Consider the following 17,889-nt stretch of genomic DNA (forward strand, 5'->3'; position numbering starts at 1 on the left):
TTTTTTTTTGTGAGATGGAGTGTCACACTGTTGCCCAGGCTGGAGTGCAGTGGTGCCATCTCGGCTCATTGCAAGCTCCACCTCCCAGGTTCACGCCATTCTCCTGCCTCAGCCTTCCAAGTAGCGAGGACTACAGGTGCCTGCCACCATGCCTGGCTAATTTTTTGTATTTTTAGTAAAAACGGGCTTTCACCATGTTAGCCAGGATAGTCTTGATCTCCTGACCTCGTGATCTGCCTGCTTTGGCCTCTCAAAGTGCTGGGATTACAGACATGAGCCACCACGCCTGGCCTGAACTTTTGGAAGTTTTTCCTACTTACACAGGAAATCAGGTGCTTATTTCTGTCTGTGGTAGATGAACCTTCATAGAAATAACATACCAAGTAGGAAAAGAAACGTTAATGTTAGTGATGTGTCATATTGGGAATGCTTTTTTCTCTATATTTTTATAATAATTTTTAGTTGGCTCACTTTCCCATCAAATTTCAAGTAAATTCCAGTTCTGTAGTCTATGTGCTTGCTAACTCCTTATCATAAGCTCATGGGTTTGCTTGAAATATGTGGAAAGTTGATTTTAATCAGCCTTCCTAATAATTCAAAACTAAGAAAAAAAAGGAAAGAAGACAGATAGCCACTGAGCTCTTGACTAACAGAGGCCTATTAGTATTTGAAATATTTAGAACTTCATAATAGTGTAGAACTGGAATATAGATTGAATAATTCCAACATAGTTGAATCAACATGCTGTTACAGTAAGGTTGCCTATAAACTGCTGCTACACAAGTATGACAACCTAAATGAGCTAAAAGTTATTAGCAGAGGTGGAAATTATGATTTATACCTGATAGCTATGCAATCATTTTTAGCAATGCTTTCCACATTAAATATTGATTCCAGCATCCTAGGCATATAAGCCATGTATATTGTTTTCAGGAGAAATGTTAAATAGTAGCTGCAATGCTTTGCCTTCTCTGGACTGTGGAGTCCACTTGGCTTTTGCCTAAGCCCTGTTTGGCATTACTAACCTGTATTCATCCACCTCCTATTACAGGAAACTGGATATGCCCTGGCCAGTAGCCACCCAGCCATGTTACTGATCTGCTGTTATGCCCAGTGGTAACCTTTGCATTGTGTTTCTAGCTGTATCAGATTCTTCTGCTTATTCCTTTGGGGAAGTCATGTTCCCTGGGCACGGAGTATACACATCTATATGTGCAATTGTCCAGCCTGTGGATATTCAGTAAATAGATTGGATTTCATAGTGCTTAGATAGTTCTATTATGAACAGATGTTTTAAATGATAGAATTACCATTTTCTAGGGACAGGATACCTATATTGAAAGTTCAAATTGATCAATCATCAAATAAAAGCTGTATGAACTGACAGAAACATATATTGGTAACACAATTAAAACATAAATAAAAGGTCACAGGAAATAGAGCCAGTAATGTTATGTGTGTATGAGAAATCCTCCAGAGGGCAACATAGGTGCTTCCACCCATTTCCCCAAATTTGGACATTCCAAGTGTCTTATGGAGAGCATTGACAAGCTTTGGAGCAAGGAATTCTGCCTAAGCAATACTTTGTACATGGTAGGTATTACTGAATTGAGGCCTGCTTGAATTATATTATTGAAGATTATCCTCAATAATATACACACCCTAGAAAAGAGAACCATTATCTGGCTCATTGATTGAAACAATCGAATTTAAATGAGGACAAACCGGTTCACTTCTGGCCTGTGAAACAAAAGATAAATAGTATTTGAATTAGCACAAATACAGGCTGAACCATATGAAATTGCCATTTTTATAGACAAAAAGATTAATGAAGACTCACAATTTCATATGGTTCAACCTAATAACATAGAACAGGTGTCAGTATAGAGATTAGAGTTTGAGTATATGAATTGAATTGAAATTTAATTATTCAAAACATTTTAGGTATATTATAAGAATACTATTTAAAGAAAACCCACAGAGATCCTTTTGAAAGTAAAACATTCTTCTTTAAATGAGTAGTCGGCCTATAATCCATATATTATGTTCTCATTAACGTAGACCCACCCCTATATATAAAGGAAATACTTTTCATTATAACATAATTTTAGATGTGTGACCTAAAAGGAATTGCTCTTAGCTCACATATATTTCAATTATAGGAAATTACATGTTTGTCTTAAATTAAAAACAAAGTGATAGGGATGATCATGAAACAGCATTAGTCTGTAGTATAAAGACCCCATTGCGCCTCTGAAGAAGACAGGCCCGGCTGACTGGCCAAATACTGTTAGAAAGTTACCAAAGTCTCCATGTATATAAAATGGTGGAGTGACATCAACCCACAGTGGCAGTTTAAAATAGTGTATACATGTCATGAATGCTCAATAAATATTAGCTATTAGGAGAAAGAAGATGCAATTTTTTTAAAAAGATGACAATTTTTTTTCTCTTTGAAACTAAATCTGGAACTTAAGCAGCTTAAAAGGGGATTGATTCAGTGGTCTATGTCACACATCAGTTTGTCCCCCTCTTCACAGTGTAAGACAGTGGAGGTATCAGCCCTGTCCCAGGTGTATCCAGAAGTGGCTGAAATCTGCAAGCAGGTCCCAAACAGACTGAAGGTGAAATAAACCAAAATTTAAAGTTATAGTGAAAAACTCTGAATAACTCTCAGCCTAAAGCATCTCAGCAAATTAGCCCACTTGGCTTGAGCCTTTCATTTCTCTGCCCAAGTAGAGCAGCCACTCCTGAAGGGCAAGGCCATTACCCTGAGCCCAGGCCCCACTGCCTTTGCAGCACACAAGCAGGGATGGCTCCACAGCTGCTCTCTGAGGGGAGACACATTCTCCCCTTGCTCCTGGGGAACCCAATAGGGGTGGCTCTGTTAGGAATGATGTGAGTCTTCTCTCTTGGAAAAAACAAAAGTAAAATAGCTACAACTGTCACTTCTAGCCCATGTTTCAGTCTGTTGCCAACATAATAATGATACTATTTCAGGTAAGAGAAGCAGCAGAATATAAGAAGCAGCAGAAATAAGAAGTGTGGTCTTTTTAAATCTGTTTTTTTTTTTAAAAAAAAAAAAAAACGAAAAAAATCACCTTATTTTTCTTGCATTGTCAAATAAGAAATACTGGATTTGTTTTCTCCCAACTGCTCTCATGATATAACTGTTATCACCATGAAAATGTAACTAGAAGTTCTTTACATTATTGGGGCTTAAGAGGATTTGAGGCTCCAAGCAATAACATACTTAACCCCATCAGTAAGACTGGAGTGACTCAAAGTGGACACAGACGTAAGAGTGAGAGGTACAACTTTGATTAGTTTTCTTCTTGAGAATAACCGTGACATTTATCAGGCAGACCGTTAACCTGAGAATGTCCCAAATGACACAGGGCACTTCAACCCCATTAGCCTGGGCCCTGCCACCCCTGCACATATGACAGGCTCTGCTGGATGAGGTGCTCCCCAGGTCCCCAAGAGTGACTGGTTGACAGCCTGCATAGACAGCAGCCCAGCTAAATGCACCGCAGCCAGCAGCTTCCTGAAACAATCAAGAGCCCTTTCCAGAGTTTGATAACCTTTCTTTGGCCATGACTGAGAAGCAAGCTCATACTTAGTGGGGTACAGAGAAGCAAGCAAGGACTTTGCCATCCCAGGGAGCTAGAAGAAAGAGGCTGGCTGCCCTGGGCAGGAGACAGGGTCTGGGGCACAGCCACCTCCCACTCCCTCATCTCCTCCTCCATGCACAGAGCACACACAAGTCCACACAGAGGCACTGACCCACACAGACACGGAGACCGACACACACACACACAGATACATATACAGATACAGGACCGAGATACACACACAGACACACACACAGGACACCAACCCACATAGATAGAAACACAGAAATACACATATACACACACAGAGGACCCAGACACACATAGCTGTGCACACAGATAGAGACACACACCCAGAACATTAACCCACATGAACACAAACACAGACAGACACACATACACAAAGGACCAAGACACACACATACACACAAGGCCCATACACACAGCTATGCAGAGACACACACCCAGGACACCAACCCACACAGACATAGACAGATATATACACACCCATACACAGAGACACACAAAACACACACTATCCAAATAAATTCAGGAATTTGCTGTGTTCCCTCTGGTCTTTTTTCATCACATGCAGCCTCAGTGGCAGTCCCAGAAGGGAGCTCTGAGAATTCAGGGGTAAACACTCAGGCTCTCCCACTGCACTCCCACAACACACTTCTGACACCAAATGTGTGGGAGTTTACCCCATACATCAAACAAGCAACCAGTTCTACAGGAGAGTGTCCTCCAGTTCAAATGTGACACTGTCTACCTGAAGAAGTGTCAGTCCCACAAGAATTCCCCACTTGTGATGCCAATCCCAAGCCCCAGGTTGTTTCAGATTGTTTTACTGTGCTTCTGACCAACTGGCTGTAAATCAGGGTTCCCAGGACACCCTCCTCGGGTTTGATTAATTTGCTAGAGCTGCTCACAGAAGTCAGAGAAACTGACTTACATTTACCGGTTTATTATGAAGATTATTATAAAGGATACAGATGAGGAGATGTGTAGGGCACAGCTTGGGGGAAGGCGTGTGGCGTTTCTCTGCCCTTCTTGCGCTCACCACCCCCTGGGAACCTCTACATGTCCCACTGTCTGGAAGCTCTCCAAACCCTGTCCTTTTGGGTTTTATGGAGGCTTTGTATGTAGGCATGATTTATTAAATCATTGGCCACTGGTGACCAGCCCTTTCCCCCTACCACCCCCAGAGGTTGGGGTGGGGGACGGTGCCTGAAAATCCCACCCTCTAATCCTGCCTTGGTCTTTCCTGTGACCAGCACCATCCAGAAGCGACCTAGAAGCTGCCAGCCACCAGTTGTCTCATTAGCGCACAAAAAGACACCTGTCACTGGAGATTCCAAGGATTTTAGGAGTTAAACAGCAGGAAACAGGGATGGAGGAAAACAAAATATCTGTTTCACAATATCACATGCACACAGAGGGCTTTCTGTTAGTTTAAGACTGGCCTTGTGACTCCTGGGAGAAAATGTTGGCTGCAATCAAAAGCGCTAAACCTACAAAGCAAAAAGGCCATCAAGGAATGTTGGAGATGCCTCCCTGAGCTGTGCTTTGCAGCCTGCTCACATCAAGAAGTCCAGCTAATCACACAGAATTGTTTTCAGGGGATTTGAAACTTATTATTTAATAATGTTATTGCTGACATTCTGGAGTTCACTGATGTGTCTATGAGCTTTTGTGAATATAGAATTATCACAGACACTGGAACAAAATCCATTTTGCCTAGATAAGCCAACAATTTTTAGGGCCAGTAAAAAGGAAAAAAAATCCTATGAATGATTTATTTAATACTTGAATTTGTGAGGAATTGTCTTCCACAAGAGGAAACAAATAAATCACCAGGTCTAACAAGATGAGAGAGAGTGAGCAGAGGACAACTGCAGAAGTTTTTTAGATACATGTTCTGTGCTTCCCCCTGCCACTCCTCCAGGACTGTCACCATCCTTACTTAATGCTAATTTGTCCACAAAACCTTGATTATGAACTTACCCCAAGGCTGGGGCATAGTGGCTCATGCCTGTAATCCCAGCACTTTGGGAGGCTGAAGCAGGAGGATCACTTGAGTCCAGGAGTTTGAGACCAGCTTGGGCAACATAGTGAGACCCCCCATCTCTACAATAGTGAGACTCCCAGCCACTCAGGAGGCTGAGGCAGAAGGATCATTTGAGCCCTGGAGGGGGAAGCTACAGTGAGCCTTGAGCACACCACTGCACGCCAGGCTGGGTGACAAAGCAAGACCCTGCCTCAACAAACAAAAACAAAACTTACCCTAAGCAAGGGTTTGTGCTAGAAGTTGGGAATAAAAAGATGCAAAACTAAGCCCTGATCTTCGCAGTGGGGAGGTGGAGGGAGCACATGCAGTCCAATAGCACAGCAGTCAGTACCTCCGGCCCTCGGCAGGTGGAAGGCGGCTTCCAGGAGCGGGATGGAGATGAGTACTAAGGGTGAGTAGAAGCAGGCCAGCGCAGGAAGAGAAGAAAGCTTGTTCCAAGCAGAGGGCACAGCTTATTCACAGGTATGGAGAGGAGAAAGTGAGTCTTCTCACGGAGAATTTTCATGAGTTGGAAGAGCTGCCCCTCAGAGGACTTGACATCATGGGACCAAGCTTTCCAACCTCAGCTGAGCCTCAGTTGCTGCTTGATAGACTTTTGGTGTCCTGCTCCATTTTCTCTCCCAGTACTCATAACAGCAATTCCAAACCTTCAGCACAGCAATGTCCTCTCCACTCTCCACAGAGAAACTTACCTGCTTCTGAGGAGAGGCCTCCAGAGAGAAGCATCAACTTCCCCAGCCCCACACCTACAAGTGTGCTTGCACCCAGCCCATCTTTGTTCTCCTCACTCTGGGTAGAAGGGGTGGTTGTTCCTCCTTTTGTCTAAAGCTACTTCCATTGCAGCCCAGGACCCTCGTCATGCTGCCCCAGTAAAGACCTTGTCCATTCCTCATCCCTTCTTTCCTGTATCTTCAACCTCTTCATCCCTAGTAGCTCCTTCCTATCAGCATTTCAATATGCTAGAGTTCCTTTCATCTGAAGAACAGACAGGAAAACTCTCCAACTTCTTAAAGAACCATGTTTCCCTTCCCTTCATGGCCAAGTGTCTTTAAGAGTCCTCTACAATGACTGCCTCTAATTTCTCAACCTCCCAGTTTCCATCCACCCTGCAACCCACAGCAGTCCACTTCCACTCCTGCTAGAGTCTCCACCTACTTCCTTGCTGCTAAGTTCAAGGGAATTAAGTTAAATTCCCTGTCTGTCCTCATCTGGCTTGATCTCTACATCACTTAATGCTGTTAACCTGTTCTTCCTGAAATTCTCTTCCCTCTCGTATCTGTAATCACTTGACTCCTTTCCTCATTTCTTTCCTACCTCTCTGTCTGGTCCTGTTTGGCCCCTTTCATGTAAGTCGGGAGAAAACAGAAGCCTGTTAATAGAGAAGGGCCAGTGGGAACAGGAGAGAGGAGGTCTTGTTGAAGGAGGATAAGGACAGGACAGGTAAAGGCAGTGGCTTCAAAAAGCAAAACACCATGCTAACCTCCCTCTGAGACTGAAGCAAGAAGGTAAGAAAGGCAGAATGTGACAAAGGCCATGCCTAGAGGCCTCAATTCTCTGTATAATCTAGAAGGAAAGGGCATCTGCTGCTTGGGTTGGCAGGAGCTGAGCCTTGCAGAGAGACGTGAAGATAAGGCAGAATCCTGGCTAGAAGCAGGCAGGTGTGGTGAGCGAAGGCGGGTGAAGGGCCTGCTGAGGTCATATGCAGGTAGGGTGCGTGCTGAGGATGGATCCGGCCGGCAGAGTCATTCGCTGTTTCCCATCAGCACTGAACGCCCTGGGGTGGGACAGTAAAGAGCAGCCCAGGAGGATTCAGCCAGGGTTTGGTTCTTCTGAGCCAGTGGAGCAGAAGGCTCGCAAGGCCAGGGATTCAGGGATGCTGGTGAAGGGAGCACCCCGCTGAGCCACCAGTGGACCCGGCGGAAGGGAAGCAGTAGCCAGAAGTAAGCTATTCTAGGTCAGAAGTACTAGCCTTTACTGCCTGGGAGGAAAGGAGAAATCCAGAGACTGGCTGTCCCTGGGAGATGGAGGAGCAGATGCAGTGACAGAGAGTGGAGCTAGACAGAAAAGGGGAGGGGGGAGTTGAAGTGGGGCGATGGCAGGTGACCGCCAAAATCCAGGTGTGTGTTCATGCTGTGTTCTTGTTTAAATTCGTATTATGGAAGTTTCAAATCTACACAGATATAGAGAGAGTGGTCTGATGATTCCCTCAGTACCCATTCCCTGGCTTCAACAGTTGTCAACATTTTGTCCATCTTACTTCATCTAATCATCCCCAACTCACACTTTTGAGGAAGGGGTTATGGAAGGCTGTAGTATATTCATGCAAATCCAAGATTTCATATTATTTCACCTATAAATACTTAAATAGGTAAAATTCAGGTTTTTAACCTGAGACTGGTTCACTGAAATAACGCTTTTAGGTAAAAGAAGAGGAGGATAATAATAACTATTGAGTGTTTAGTATATGTCAGATATTTTACACATCTTATTTAACTCCTCCAAACCCTCTAAGGTCTGTATTATTGTCATTCTCATTTTACATATGAGGAATCAGAAGTTTTGTGAAGCTGCAAGATTTGCCTAAAAGCACTTAGCTAATAAATGGAGGTTTTGGGGATTAAACTGCAGTCTATCAGACTGCAATGTCTTTTCTCTCCAACTCCGCATTCTGCTGAATGTTGGCTGGGGGCGGTGGGTTAAGGAGACAAAAGTTATGAAGTTAGGATATTGGCTACCTTCAGTACATCTCCTAGGATCATAATTCCAAGCAAGGTAAAAAATAAAGGCTGTAATTTATGTGCCAGAGTGTTTTATGAATATTAGGGGAGAGAGGTCCTGACAGGAAGGTCGATGCCTGAAATAGAAAAGAGAGAACAAGATAAGTGCATTGCCTGTGCCTCAAAGAACCAGGAGCTTTTGCATGTGGGTGAAGGGGGATGGTCTCCTAAGGGTGGCAGATGAAAGGCCCACACCCCACCTGACCTCACTGGGGGTAAAGGGATGAGTAACTCCAGTGGAAAGGAGGAGTGACCTACCAGGGAGAGTCTGGGTATGGTAAAAGGGGAGAGGGCGGGGTCACACGAGGGTCAATTTGCAATGGAACACAGGGGTCCAGTGGGCAGAGTGAGTGGGGAGAGAAGTTGTAGAGGGTTCATGAGGCAAGAACAGAAAGCGGTAGAAAGAGGGACAGGAGGGAGTCTTTTCAAAGTTTAATGGAAATTAAAGCAACTGCCTAGCTTCATGCTACTCAAAGTGTGGACAATGGGGCCAGTGCCAGTCTGCAAGCTCTTTGTTAGTCGTTGGGCCAGGTACAGAAATGAAGAGGAAGGGGTGTAGAAATTTTCCACAGGCCATAGTTTTTTTGTATAGTATCGATCCATGACATATTAAAAATGTCTTAAAAATGACCCTTCACCACAGATGGCTTCAGATGTACTGGTATATATTGCCTTATGTATTATGATGTATTCACTCTAATTTTTCCATCTTGTTCAATCCAGGCCACTGAACACTTTATTGCAATAGGCAGCTTTCTAATCTTCCCTTTGATTTTTTTTCTTTTTCCATCAATTTTGATGAATACTGACTTCCCTATAGTCTTAAAAGAAATAGAAGCTAAAATTAATTGGGAAGAGTTAACATTTACCACTTTTTCTACAAGATTTCTTTAAAATGGAAATGAAGTTCTGTGCTTTATCATATTTAATAGTTACTGAATCCAGTTTTCCAAACTCTTAGTAAAAGCTTTCTCAGAATTCCAAGATTGGGGATGATTATGCCTTTCCAGTAAAAGATCTTATTTTCAGATATTATTCCTCATTTTAAGAATATTACAAGTTTTTAAAAGTGACTGAACTTGGTCTAGACAGCAGATTTCAATAGTTGCTAAGGAACTAGATTCGTGCTAATCTAAGGAATATATTATTCATTTTTACTTCCATTTGTTACTACAGCACTTTAATTGCCGATAAATGTCTTTTATGGCTCTCCAAGGTGTAAAACATCTCTCCCTTAGCTCGTCACGGGAGACAGTGTTTATATGCATCCTCCAAGCAGGCAGTATTCAGGCACGAAGTGGCTCAAAAGAAGGAAAACGCTTCTTGCAGCACAAACAATAGCTGGGTTTGTAAGCACAGGCCATAGCTGAGCGCTCAAGGACAGACCAGCCACACCCACCCATGCATGAGACCTGACCGGGCTGCCTCTGCTGATGCTGTGCACTGCGCTGATTGCCTCTTCGTGTAGTAGATGATGTCATTCTGCAACCTGCTGCCACAGTCATCAGACAATCAATTCCTCAGATAAAAGATTGGTTGTCAAACCCAAGAAACTCGTTTTCCACACGGCAGCCAAAATGAGCTTTTTGAAAAGCTAATCTGATAGCATCACCCCAACCTTACCCAACCTCTCCCAACCCCACTGCACTTGAAACACTTCAGTGCTTCCCAGGGCCTTTAAGATAAGGATAAAGCCCTTATAGAGCATGGAACTCTCTCCCTGGACTGCCCCTCCCAAGCACACTGCACTTTGTGTTCAGTCTTCCCTTTCCTTTTAAAAGGAAGCCTTGCCCTGGCTCTTCCACTGCCCAAAAGCTCTTCCATCCTCTGAGGCAACACCCATACTCACTTCCAGTCTCAGCCCTGTTCTCCCGTTAGCTAGAAGTACCTAGGTTGGTCCTCATCCAATCAATAGTACTCTTCCTGGCATTTATCACATTTGTAAGTTTACATTTATTTGTGTGTGTGTTTGATTAAGGTCTAGTTCTCCAATAGACCAGAGCTGAAGAGGATAGAAACTGTTCATTTTTATAAAGACTGTTAATTCTCCTATCTAGCACAGCCCCTAGCACATAGTGCTCCAAGAGTGAGTACTGAAAGCATAAACTCTTAGACATGGAATCCAAACAAGCACTCTAGGCTTTTCTATTTGTGGACAGTCTGGCCAAGACTCATTATGTAATGAGCAGTGTCTTTGCCAAAGCACCGACTGGAAACTCTAGTGAGGGACCAGCAGCTGCTTCTCCATGAGCCAGTTGCCAGCTCTTACAGAGTTATAGCAGTCTTTTCATTATCAAAAATAATATACCTGCCTTACAAAAAGAAAATCCACAACTGCTAGTGCTGGTGCTGAACAAGAAAAGCAAGTGAAGTCATCTAATGCTCTCCTCCCTCATGGGGGACATACACTATGGGTGTAGTCGGGAATTGGAAGGTTAGTAAGAGCTGACATAACGTGAATTCTGACTGTGGCTGAGGCTCATGCTGGTGCTCATGTACTTTCTCATTTAACCCTCTCAACAAGTCTATGTTTATCCTTCTTTTACAGATAAGGAAACAGGAAGTTTAAGTAATTTGCCCAAGGTCACACAGGTAGCAATGCAGAGAGTGGATCTGAAGCCACATTATCTAACTCATTCTGGAGCCTGCACTCTTAGTCATTACTGTTGCTGCCTCTCCTGGAGAGATCCAGGACATAGCCTCAGCAGAAATCCAGGAAGGTCCATACTCATAGACTGAATAGTATCTCTGCATGGAGGGGCAGTGTCCCTTTTAATGTAATACGGTTGAAATGAGACTTTACTCCACTAAAAACAGCTGAACAGCCTGCCTTCCGTTTCCTCACTTCCTTACATTTCCCATTTTCACTCATTTCTTAAATACAGATTGATTACCTCACTCCCGGGTTCATGAATGTTCCGTCGATTCACTTTGCTTATAGGAATATAACAAACCACTCAGCCTGGCACACACACCCCCATGGTCTGGCACAGGCTCTGCCCCCATTTCCACCACATCCCTCACGTAGGACCCTTGAGTGGTCTCCCAGCAAGCCCAGGGCTCACCGGCTTCCTTGATGTGTTTCTCCCGTCTTGAAATCCTGTTCATCCACAGAAGCCAGGTCAGCTTCAGGAACAAATCATGTATAGAGTGACAACGAATACTTCTATCACAGGTTGAGCATCTCTCATTCCAAAATCTGAAATCTGAAGCACTCCAAAGCCCAAAGCTTTTTGAGCACCAACATGACACCACAAGTGGAAAAGTCCACACCTGACCTCATGCAGCAAGTCACAGTCATACAACACAGAGTTTGTTCGGCGTCCCCTGGGGTAGAATAAACTTACCTTGGGATATGTGGGTAAGGTGTGTATGAAACGTAAATCAAGTTTGTGTTTAGACTTGCATCCCATCCCCAATATCTTACATTATATATATGCAGATATTTCAAAATCAAAGAAATCTGGCCAGGCGCATTGGCTCACGCCTGTAATCCCAGCACTTTGGGAAGCTGAGGGAAGTGGATCACCTGAGATCAGGAGTTTGAGACCAGTGTGGTCAACATGGTGAAACCCCATCTCTACTGAAAACACAAAAATCAGCTGGGAGTGGTGGCACATGCCTGTAATCCCAGCTACTCTGGAGGGTGAAGCAGAAGAATTGCTTGAACCTGGGAGATGGAGGTTACAGTGAGGCAAGATAACATCACTGCACTCCAGCCTGGGTGACAGGGCACAAGACTCCATCTCAAAAAAAAAAAAAAAAATCTGAAATCCAAAACTTCTGGTCTCAAACATTCTGGATAAGGAGTACTCAACCTGTATTTTTAAATAATTTCTAATTTAAGACCCATAGTATTCAAATCTGGCTGGAGGAAAGATTAATTAAAAAGGTAAAAGCCTTTAGTAAACATGATTCTTAAGGTTTTCAATTGTAGATTGAGATTCAAAGTAGGAGAGAATATTTAATATCACCTCTAGTGGTTTGTTTTTTCTCAACAACTCTAAATCTACTAGAAGGGCCTTGCAGCAGTTTTCTCAAAGTGTAACAAATTCTGCTTTGTATATCATCTCTTCGTGTTTAATTACAAGGATTTGAATTTACCAGTTAATCAGTAATTAGATAGTAGTTTACCAAAAGAAATTAAACAAAGATAAAAACAAAAACACAACTTAGCACAAGCCATATCATCTGGTAATGTTTCATGTAGCATGATTAAAATATTCCCTGAGAAATACAGGTAACTGAGTCATTAGTGATGTATTCCTTTTACTTTGTTGTGGTTGTTAGTGATTTCCAGTGCCAGCAGGAAACTTAAAGGAAATCCAAATCCAAAAACTCTCTGATTATACTAATTATTCCTTTTTTCATTCTTCATTGTAAATCTCTTTATGATGCTCAATAATTATTTTGAAATGTGGTAGATTTTTGCAATGCAAAATGTATATTTTACAATGATGCATTCTGTATTGTCATATTTTAAAAAACACATAAATCAGTATTTGAGTTAATTATCAATTAGACCTCTAAAGCAAAATGTTCACCTTAGGTGTGGAAAATCAAAAGAGATACAAAGCAGATTGAGAGAGGGGTGAAAAGGTCCCTGAAACCAAGATGTAGAAGAGGGAAAAAGGTTGCTTAGCAAGTCATTGTAGGAACCCGGGGAGGGGCGAGGGGACCCTCTCCTTACCCAATCATGTCATCCCGCTGTACCAGGTGCACGGCCCTCCTCTCCTGGTTTTTAAACCTTTGTTAGTAAGGGAATAAAAGCAGACTGGCTGCTGGAAAAAGAAGTCAGCAGCCCTCCTAATTCAGTCTTGGAAGAGGTGTGGGCAGCAGCCAGCTCAGGTGTCCCCCACTCTGGGTGATCCTGGAGCTGGGCTCTGGGAAGGGCAGATAGTTGGAGGAGCCCCAAGGTAGATTAGTGGATATGCAGCAAGCCCCAATTTATCCCTTCTGTGACCAGCATTACATGGGGAGATTGAGCCAACAAAACACTCAGAATTACCTGAAGGTGTTTTGCATTCTTTCCCTGATGAGATTTCAAGAGGCTTTTGTCTAAGAAAATGGCTTTACCTTTACTCCCAAGTACAGGGATCTTATAAACTGTGAATACTGTAAAATCTTTAAATGGTATGCCAAATGAATGAACAGTTTTTTCCCCTAAGTGTATGAGGTTGTCTTGAAAACTTCTGTATGGAGTGAATTTCACTGCACTCTTTTTTTTTTTTTTTTTTTTTTTGAGACGGAGTCTCGCTCTGCCGCCCGGGCTGGAGTGCAGTGGCCGGATCTCAGCTCACTGCAAGCTCCGCCTCCCGGGTTCACGCCATTCTCCTGCCTCAGCCTCCCGAGGAGCTGGGACTACAGGCGCCCGCCACCTCGCCCGGCTAGTTTTTTGTATTTTTTTAGTAGAGACGGGGTTTCACCGTGTTAGCCAGGATGGTCTCGATCTCCTGACCTCGTAATCCGCCCGTCTCGGCCTCCCAAAGTGCTGGGATTACAGGCTTGAGCCACCGCGCCCGGCTCCTACTCTTTTTATAGTAAGTAGTTTTTTAAAATTTTTTTTAAAGCTCGGGAGCTCAAACACCCCTAGTTGCATTTCTTCTCCAGGGTCTCCCTTCTCAGTAAATGGCTCTAGTTAGTGCTCCAGCCAACACCTGACAGCCCTCCTCGCTCCCTTTTGCTCATCTCCCACGTCCAAGTGCATCAGCCAGTCTTGCTGGGTCTCCAGCCACTGTCCCCACCCTAGTCCAAGCTCTCCTGGACTCCTAGCAGTCATCTCCTAAGTAGCCTCCCTACTTCTATTCTACCTTCCCTAAAATCCATTCTCCATATAGCAGATCAGCTAATTAATTATATTACAGATATTCATCATATTACCTCACTAGGCCTGCTTAAAGCCTCCCAGGGACTTTGCGTTTCACTTAGAATAAAATCAAAACACCTTCCATGGCCACTGGACCCCATCTGACCAGCTCTGCACTGCTCTCCCCTTCTCACACGGTAGGATCAACCTTTAAACATTCCTGCACATTCCCACTGCCATGCCTTTCCACACGCTGCTGCCTCAGCTTGGGGTGCACTTCCCTGCCCCTCAGGACAGCCTCTCCCCCACCTTCACAGTTCACCTCAGACGTCACCGCCTCAGAGAAACATCTGGCCACCTTAGATGCAGTCCCCACAGGCAGGCACTGTCACGTTAGCCTGTGTATTCACTTCATAGCCCTTGTCACTGTCAGAAATGATTTTGTTCTTTCTAGCTTGTTTGTTTACTGATAAGTGTGTTGCTTCCTGCCATCCTCTAGGCTCCATGAAAGCAAGAACTTTGTCTACCGTTCACCTCACATCACTCATGGCTGGAACAGGGTCTAGCCCACAGCACACTCTCAATGAACAGTTGTTAGATGAAGTATGGGTGATGGAATCCTTGTCTTCCTAACACTGTATGACTTTGAAACACTTCACTTCATGGACTTCAGCTTCCTCATCTGTAAAATAAAGCTAACAGAGCATCGGTTGTTCATGGGGATAAGTTAATAGAGTAAACGTGTGACAGCATATGGCACCTTGTGTGGCCAACAGCAGATGCAGAGTGAACAGTCACCAATGTCCCTTCCTGTTTTACAGGAAATCTTCAGAGGAACTAGACATGGACAAGGTGACAGCAGCAATGGTACTAACCAGCTTGTCGACTAGCCCTTTGGTTCGAAGTCCTCCCGTGCGGCCAAACGGTAAGCCCAGGATATGGGGCTTAGGGAAGGGCCCCTTGACACCAAGGGTAGGGCCTCTCTTTGAGGCATCTCATTCCTTCAAATGCTATGAACCACTGACCCTCACCCATTAGCAGGAAGCAAAGGGAAACATGGAAGAAATCGAGGGCCCCAGAGCTGTCAGCTTCCTCTTCATCTTCCCAGGGAGCCCACTGCTTCTCGTTCACGCATCCCTCCATTCAACTCACTTTTATTGAGCTCCTTTATTTTCTGCCTTGCTAGGACATGTCTTTGCAGTACTTGTGTCCCTTTTTTTCCCAGGTAAATGAAGATTGAGCTAATGAATTATTTTCCCTAGCATTATTTCTGTTTGACTGGGGAGGCAGTTGGATCAAAGAACTCTGAGATTATTTTTTAAAAACATTATCTCAGACTCCTTATATAGATATTATCTATAGATAATAGAATTATCTAGTCCATTCGTTTATTCCATACACATTTATCAGGTACCATGCTAGATGAATTGAATACCTCATTGAAAAAGTATCCACACTCCTAGGTAGTATACTGTCTCTTTGGGGAGTAAAGACCATCAGTCATGAGCCATATGAATGGCTAGCATTTATTGAGCATTACTATGTGTCAGTAAACAAGAACTATACTTGCCTTATCTCCTGTAATTCCCACAGAAATTCTATGAGATATTATTATCACTAGTTTACAGATGAGTAAACTAAGGCTCATAGGGATTAACTGGCAGAACTGAAATTTTCAGTTTCTGAAAACTGTCCATGTCTTTTTGATTCCAGATTTATTCTCTTAATCATGATATGATTTTTGTCTCATATAATCCAACACAATAAGTAAGGAGGTCAGGCAGTAGGAGGTGAAGTTGGAGAGACTGGCAGACCTTTCAGGAGGGGTCATTTATGCCTGGCTAGGAGTTTGGACTTTATGCTGACGCTATGGGAGCACCATTAAAGTGATTCTAGCACTGCAAAGTTATGATTAGGTTTATCAACCAAAAGGAAAAGACCTTGGTGGTCACAGTGGAGGTGAATAGGACATAATCAAGAAATGTGAAGAATGCAGAATCAAGAGTATTTGGTGCTGGACAGAGAGAGTGAGCAGGAGGGTGGGTCAAGGATGACTTCCAGGCCGTTGGTGTGCTTCAGCAAGGGGAGGACATTCACTGGGGTAGGTGAAAAACACACAGGAAGAGATGTATTGGGAAATGTTTGGTTCAAGAGCTGAAGTTGCTGAAGAAGACAATAGGAAACATGTTTAATAGGCAGTGCCTGAGGATCATTCAAGGGGCAACATCTGGTAGAGATTTGGGTATATCTTGGGAGAGAGATCTGGGCTGAAGGTACAGAATTAGAAGGCAACATTTTGAAGCCATGAGAGTAGATGAGGTCACCATGAGAGAGTTATGTAAAAGCAAAGTGAGAAGAGAAGATGGCTAAGGAGGGAAGCAGTGAAGCTCACCATCATGCAAGGAATTGGCAGTGGGAAAAGCACCCAGGAAGACCCTGACGGGTGACCAGATAGGTAGAGGAAGACCAGGAGAGTGTGGTTTCATGAAAACCAAGGGAAAAACATGTTTTAAGGAGAAGTATCTGATGCTTCAGAAGGTCATGCATTAAAAAGACTGAATATTACATCAAGAAGGTGGTTACTGGTGGCTTTGTCAAGAGCACTCCCTATGGAAGAAAGCCAGATTGCAGATTGCAGTTCACTGAAATGTAATGCACTGAGACCACTGAAAGAGACTTCTGATCAGTGAAAACCTCTCAAAAACCAGCGTAGTCAATTATGAGATTGAGATATGGTTCACACCCAATTTGGTTTTAGGTGTGAGGTGTTAAAATAAATTCGTTGAACATATATTCAATCCTCACCAAAACTTACTCCAACCCCATTATAAGGGGGAAAGAATGATCAAGATGCTAGGAATTCAAATTAATGTCATGAATCAGTATTGCCCAGCAACATCATGATTCACCAAGCTGGGATAACACCTCTTCTTTTTTTTTTTTTGAGATGGAGTCTTGCTCCGTCACCCAGGCTGGAGTGCAGTGGCACTATCTTGGCTCACTGCAACCTCTACCTCCTGGGTTCAAGCTATTGTCATGCCTCAGTCTCCCAAGTAGCTGAGATTACTGGCATGTGCCACCACACCCAGCTAATTTTTGTATTTTTAGTAGGGTTTCACCATGTTGGCCAGGCTAGTCCAGAACTCCTGACATCAGGTGACCCGCCTGCCTCGGCCTCCCAAAGTGCTGGGATTACAGGCGGGAGCCACCTCAACAAGCCAACACCTCCTCTTTACGTAGCACCAGATGAGTTGTTCTTGAAATGGGCCTGACTCCTCCCATTCAGTGATCCGACTGCTCTTCTGGGGGTCTCTAGCAAATAGGTATTCGGATTTACCTTTCTCACTTTGGCAATGCTAAAAAAAGATTATAGTAAAGGCAAAACTATAGCCAGGTGTGGTAGCACATGCCTGTAGTCCTGGCCCAAGACTTTGGGGTTGCATTGAGCTATGATGGTGCCACTACACTTCAGCCTGGGTGACAGAGCAAGACTCCAACTCTAAAAAATAAAAAATAAGAAAACCTGGAAGGCCGGGCGCAGTGGCTCAAGCCTGTAATCCCAGCACTTTGGGAGGCCGAGACGGGCGGATCACGAGGTCAGGAGATCGAGACCATCTTGGC

The 17,889-nt window shown here is 43.7% G+C and overlaps 1 protein-coding gene across 1 annotated transcript in view; it reads left to right on the top strand.

Annotated features, from left to right (window-relative positions):
* Positions 1-17,889, top strand: part of ZNF704 (zinc finger protein 704) — a 256,970-nt gene that overhangs the window by 184,257 nt on the left and 54,824 nt on the right. Inside the window, exon 3 of the mRNA XM_011937140.1 lies at positions 15,090-15,193. Coding sequence (XP_011792530.1) covers positions 15,090-15,193 — 104 coding nt within the window. The remainder of the gene's footprint in view (positions 1-15,089; positions 15,194-17,889) is intronic.

This window comes from Colobus angolensis, unplaced genomic scaffold, assembly GCF_000951035.1.
Source record: "Colobus angolensis palliatus isolate OR3802 unplaced genomic scaffold, Cang.pa_1.0 Scaffold16, whole genome shotgun sequence".
In the NCBI taxonomy this organism is placed as follows: Eukaryota; Metazoa; Chordata; class Mammalia; order Primates; family Cercopithecidae; genus Colobus; species Colobus angolensis.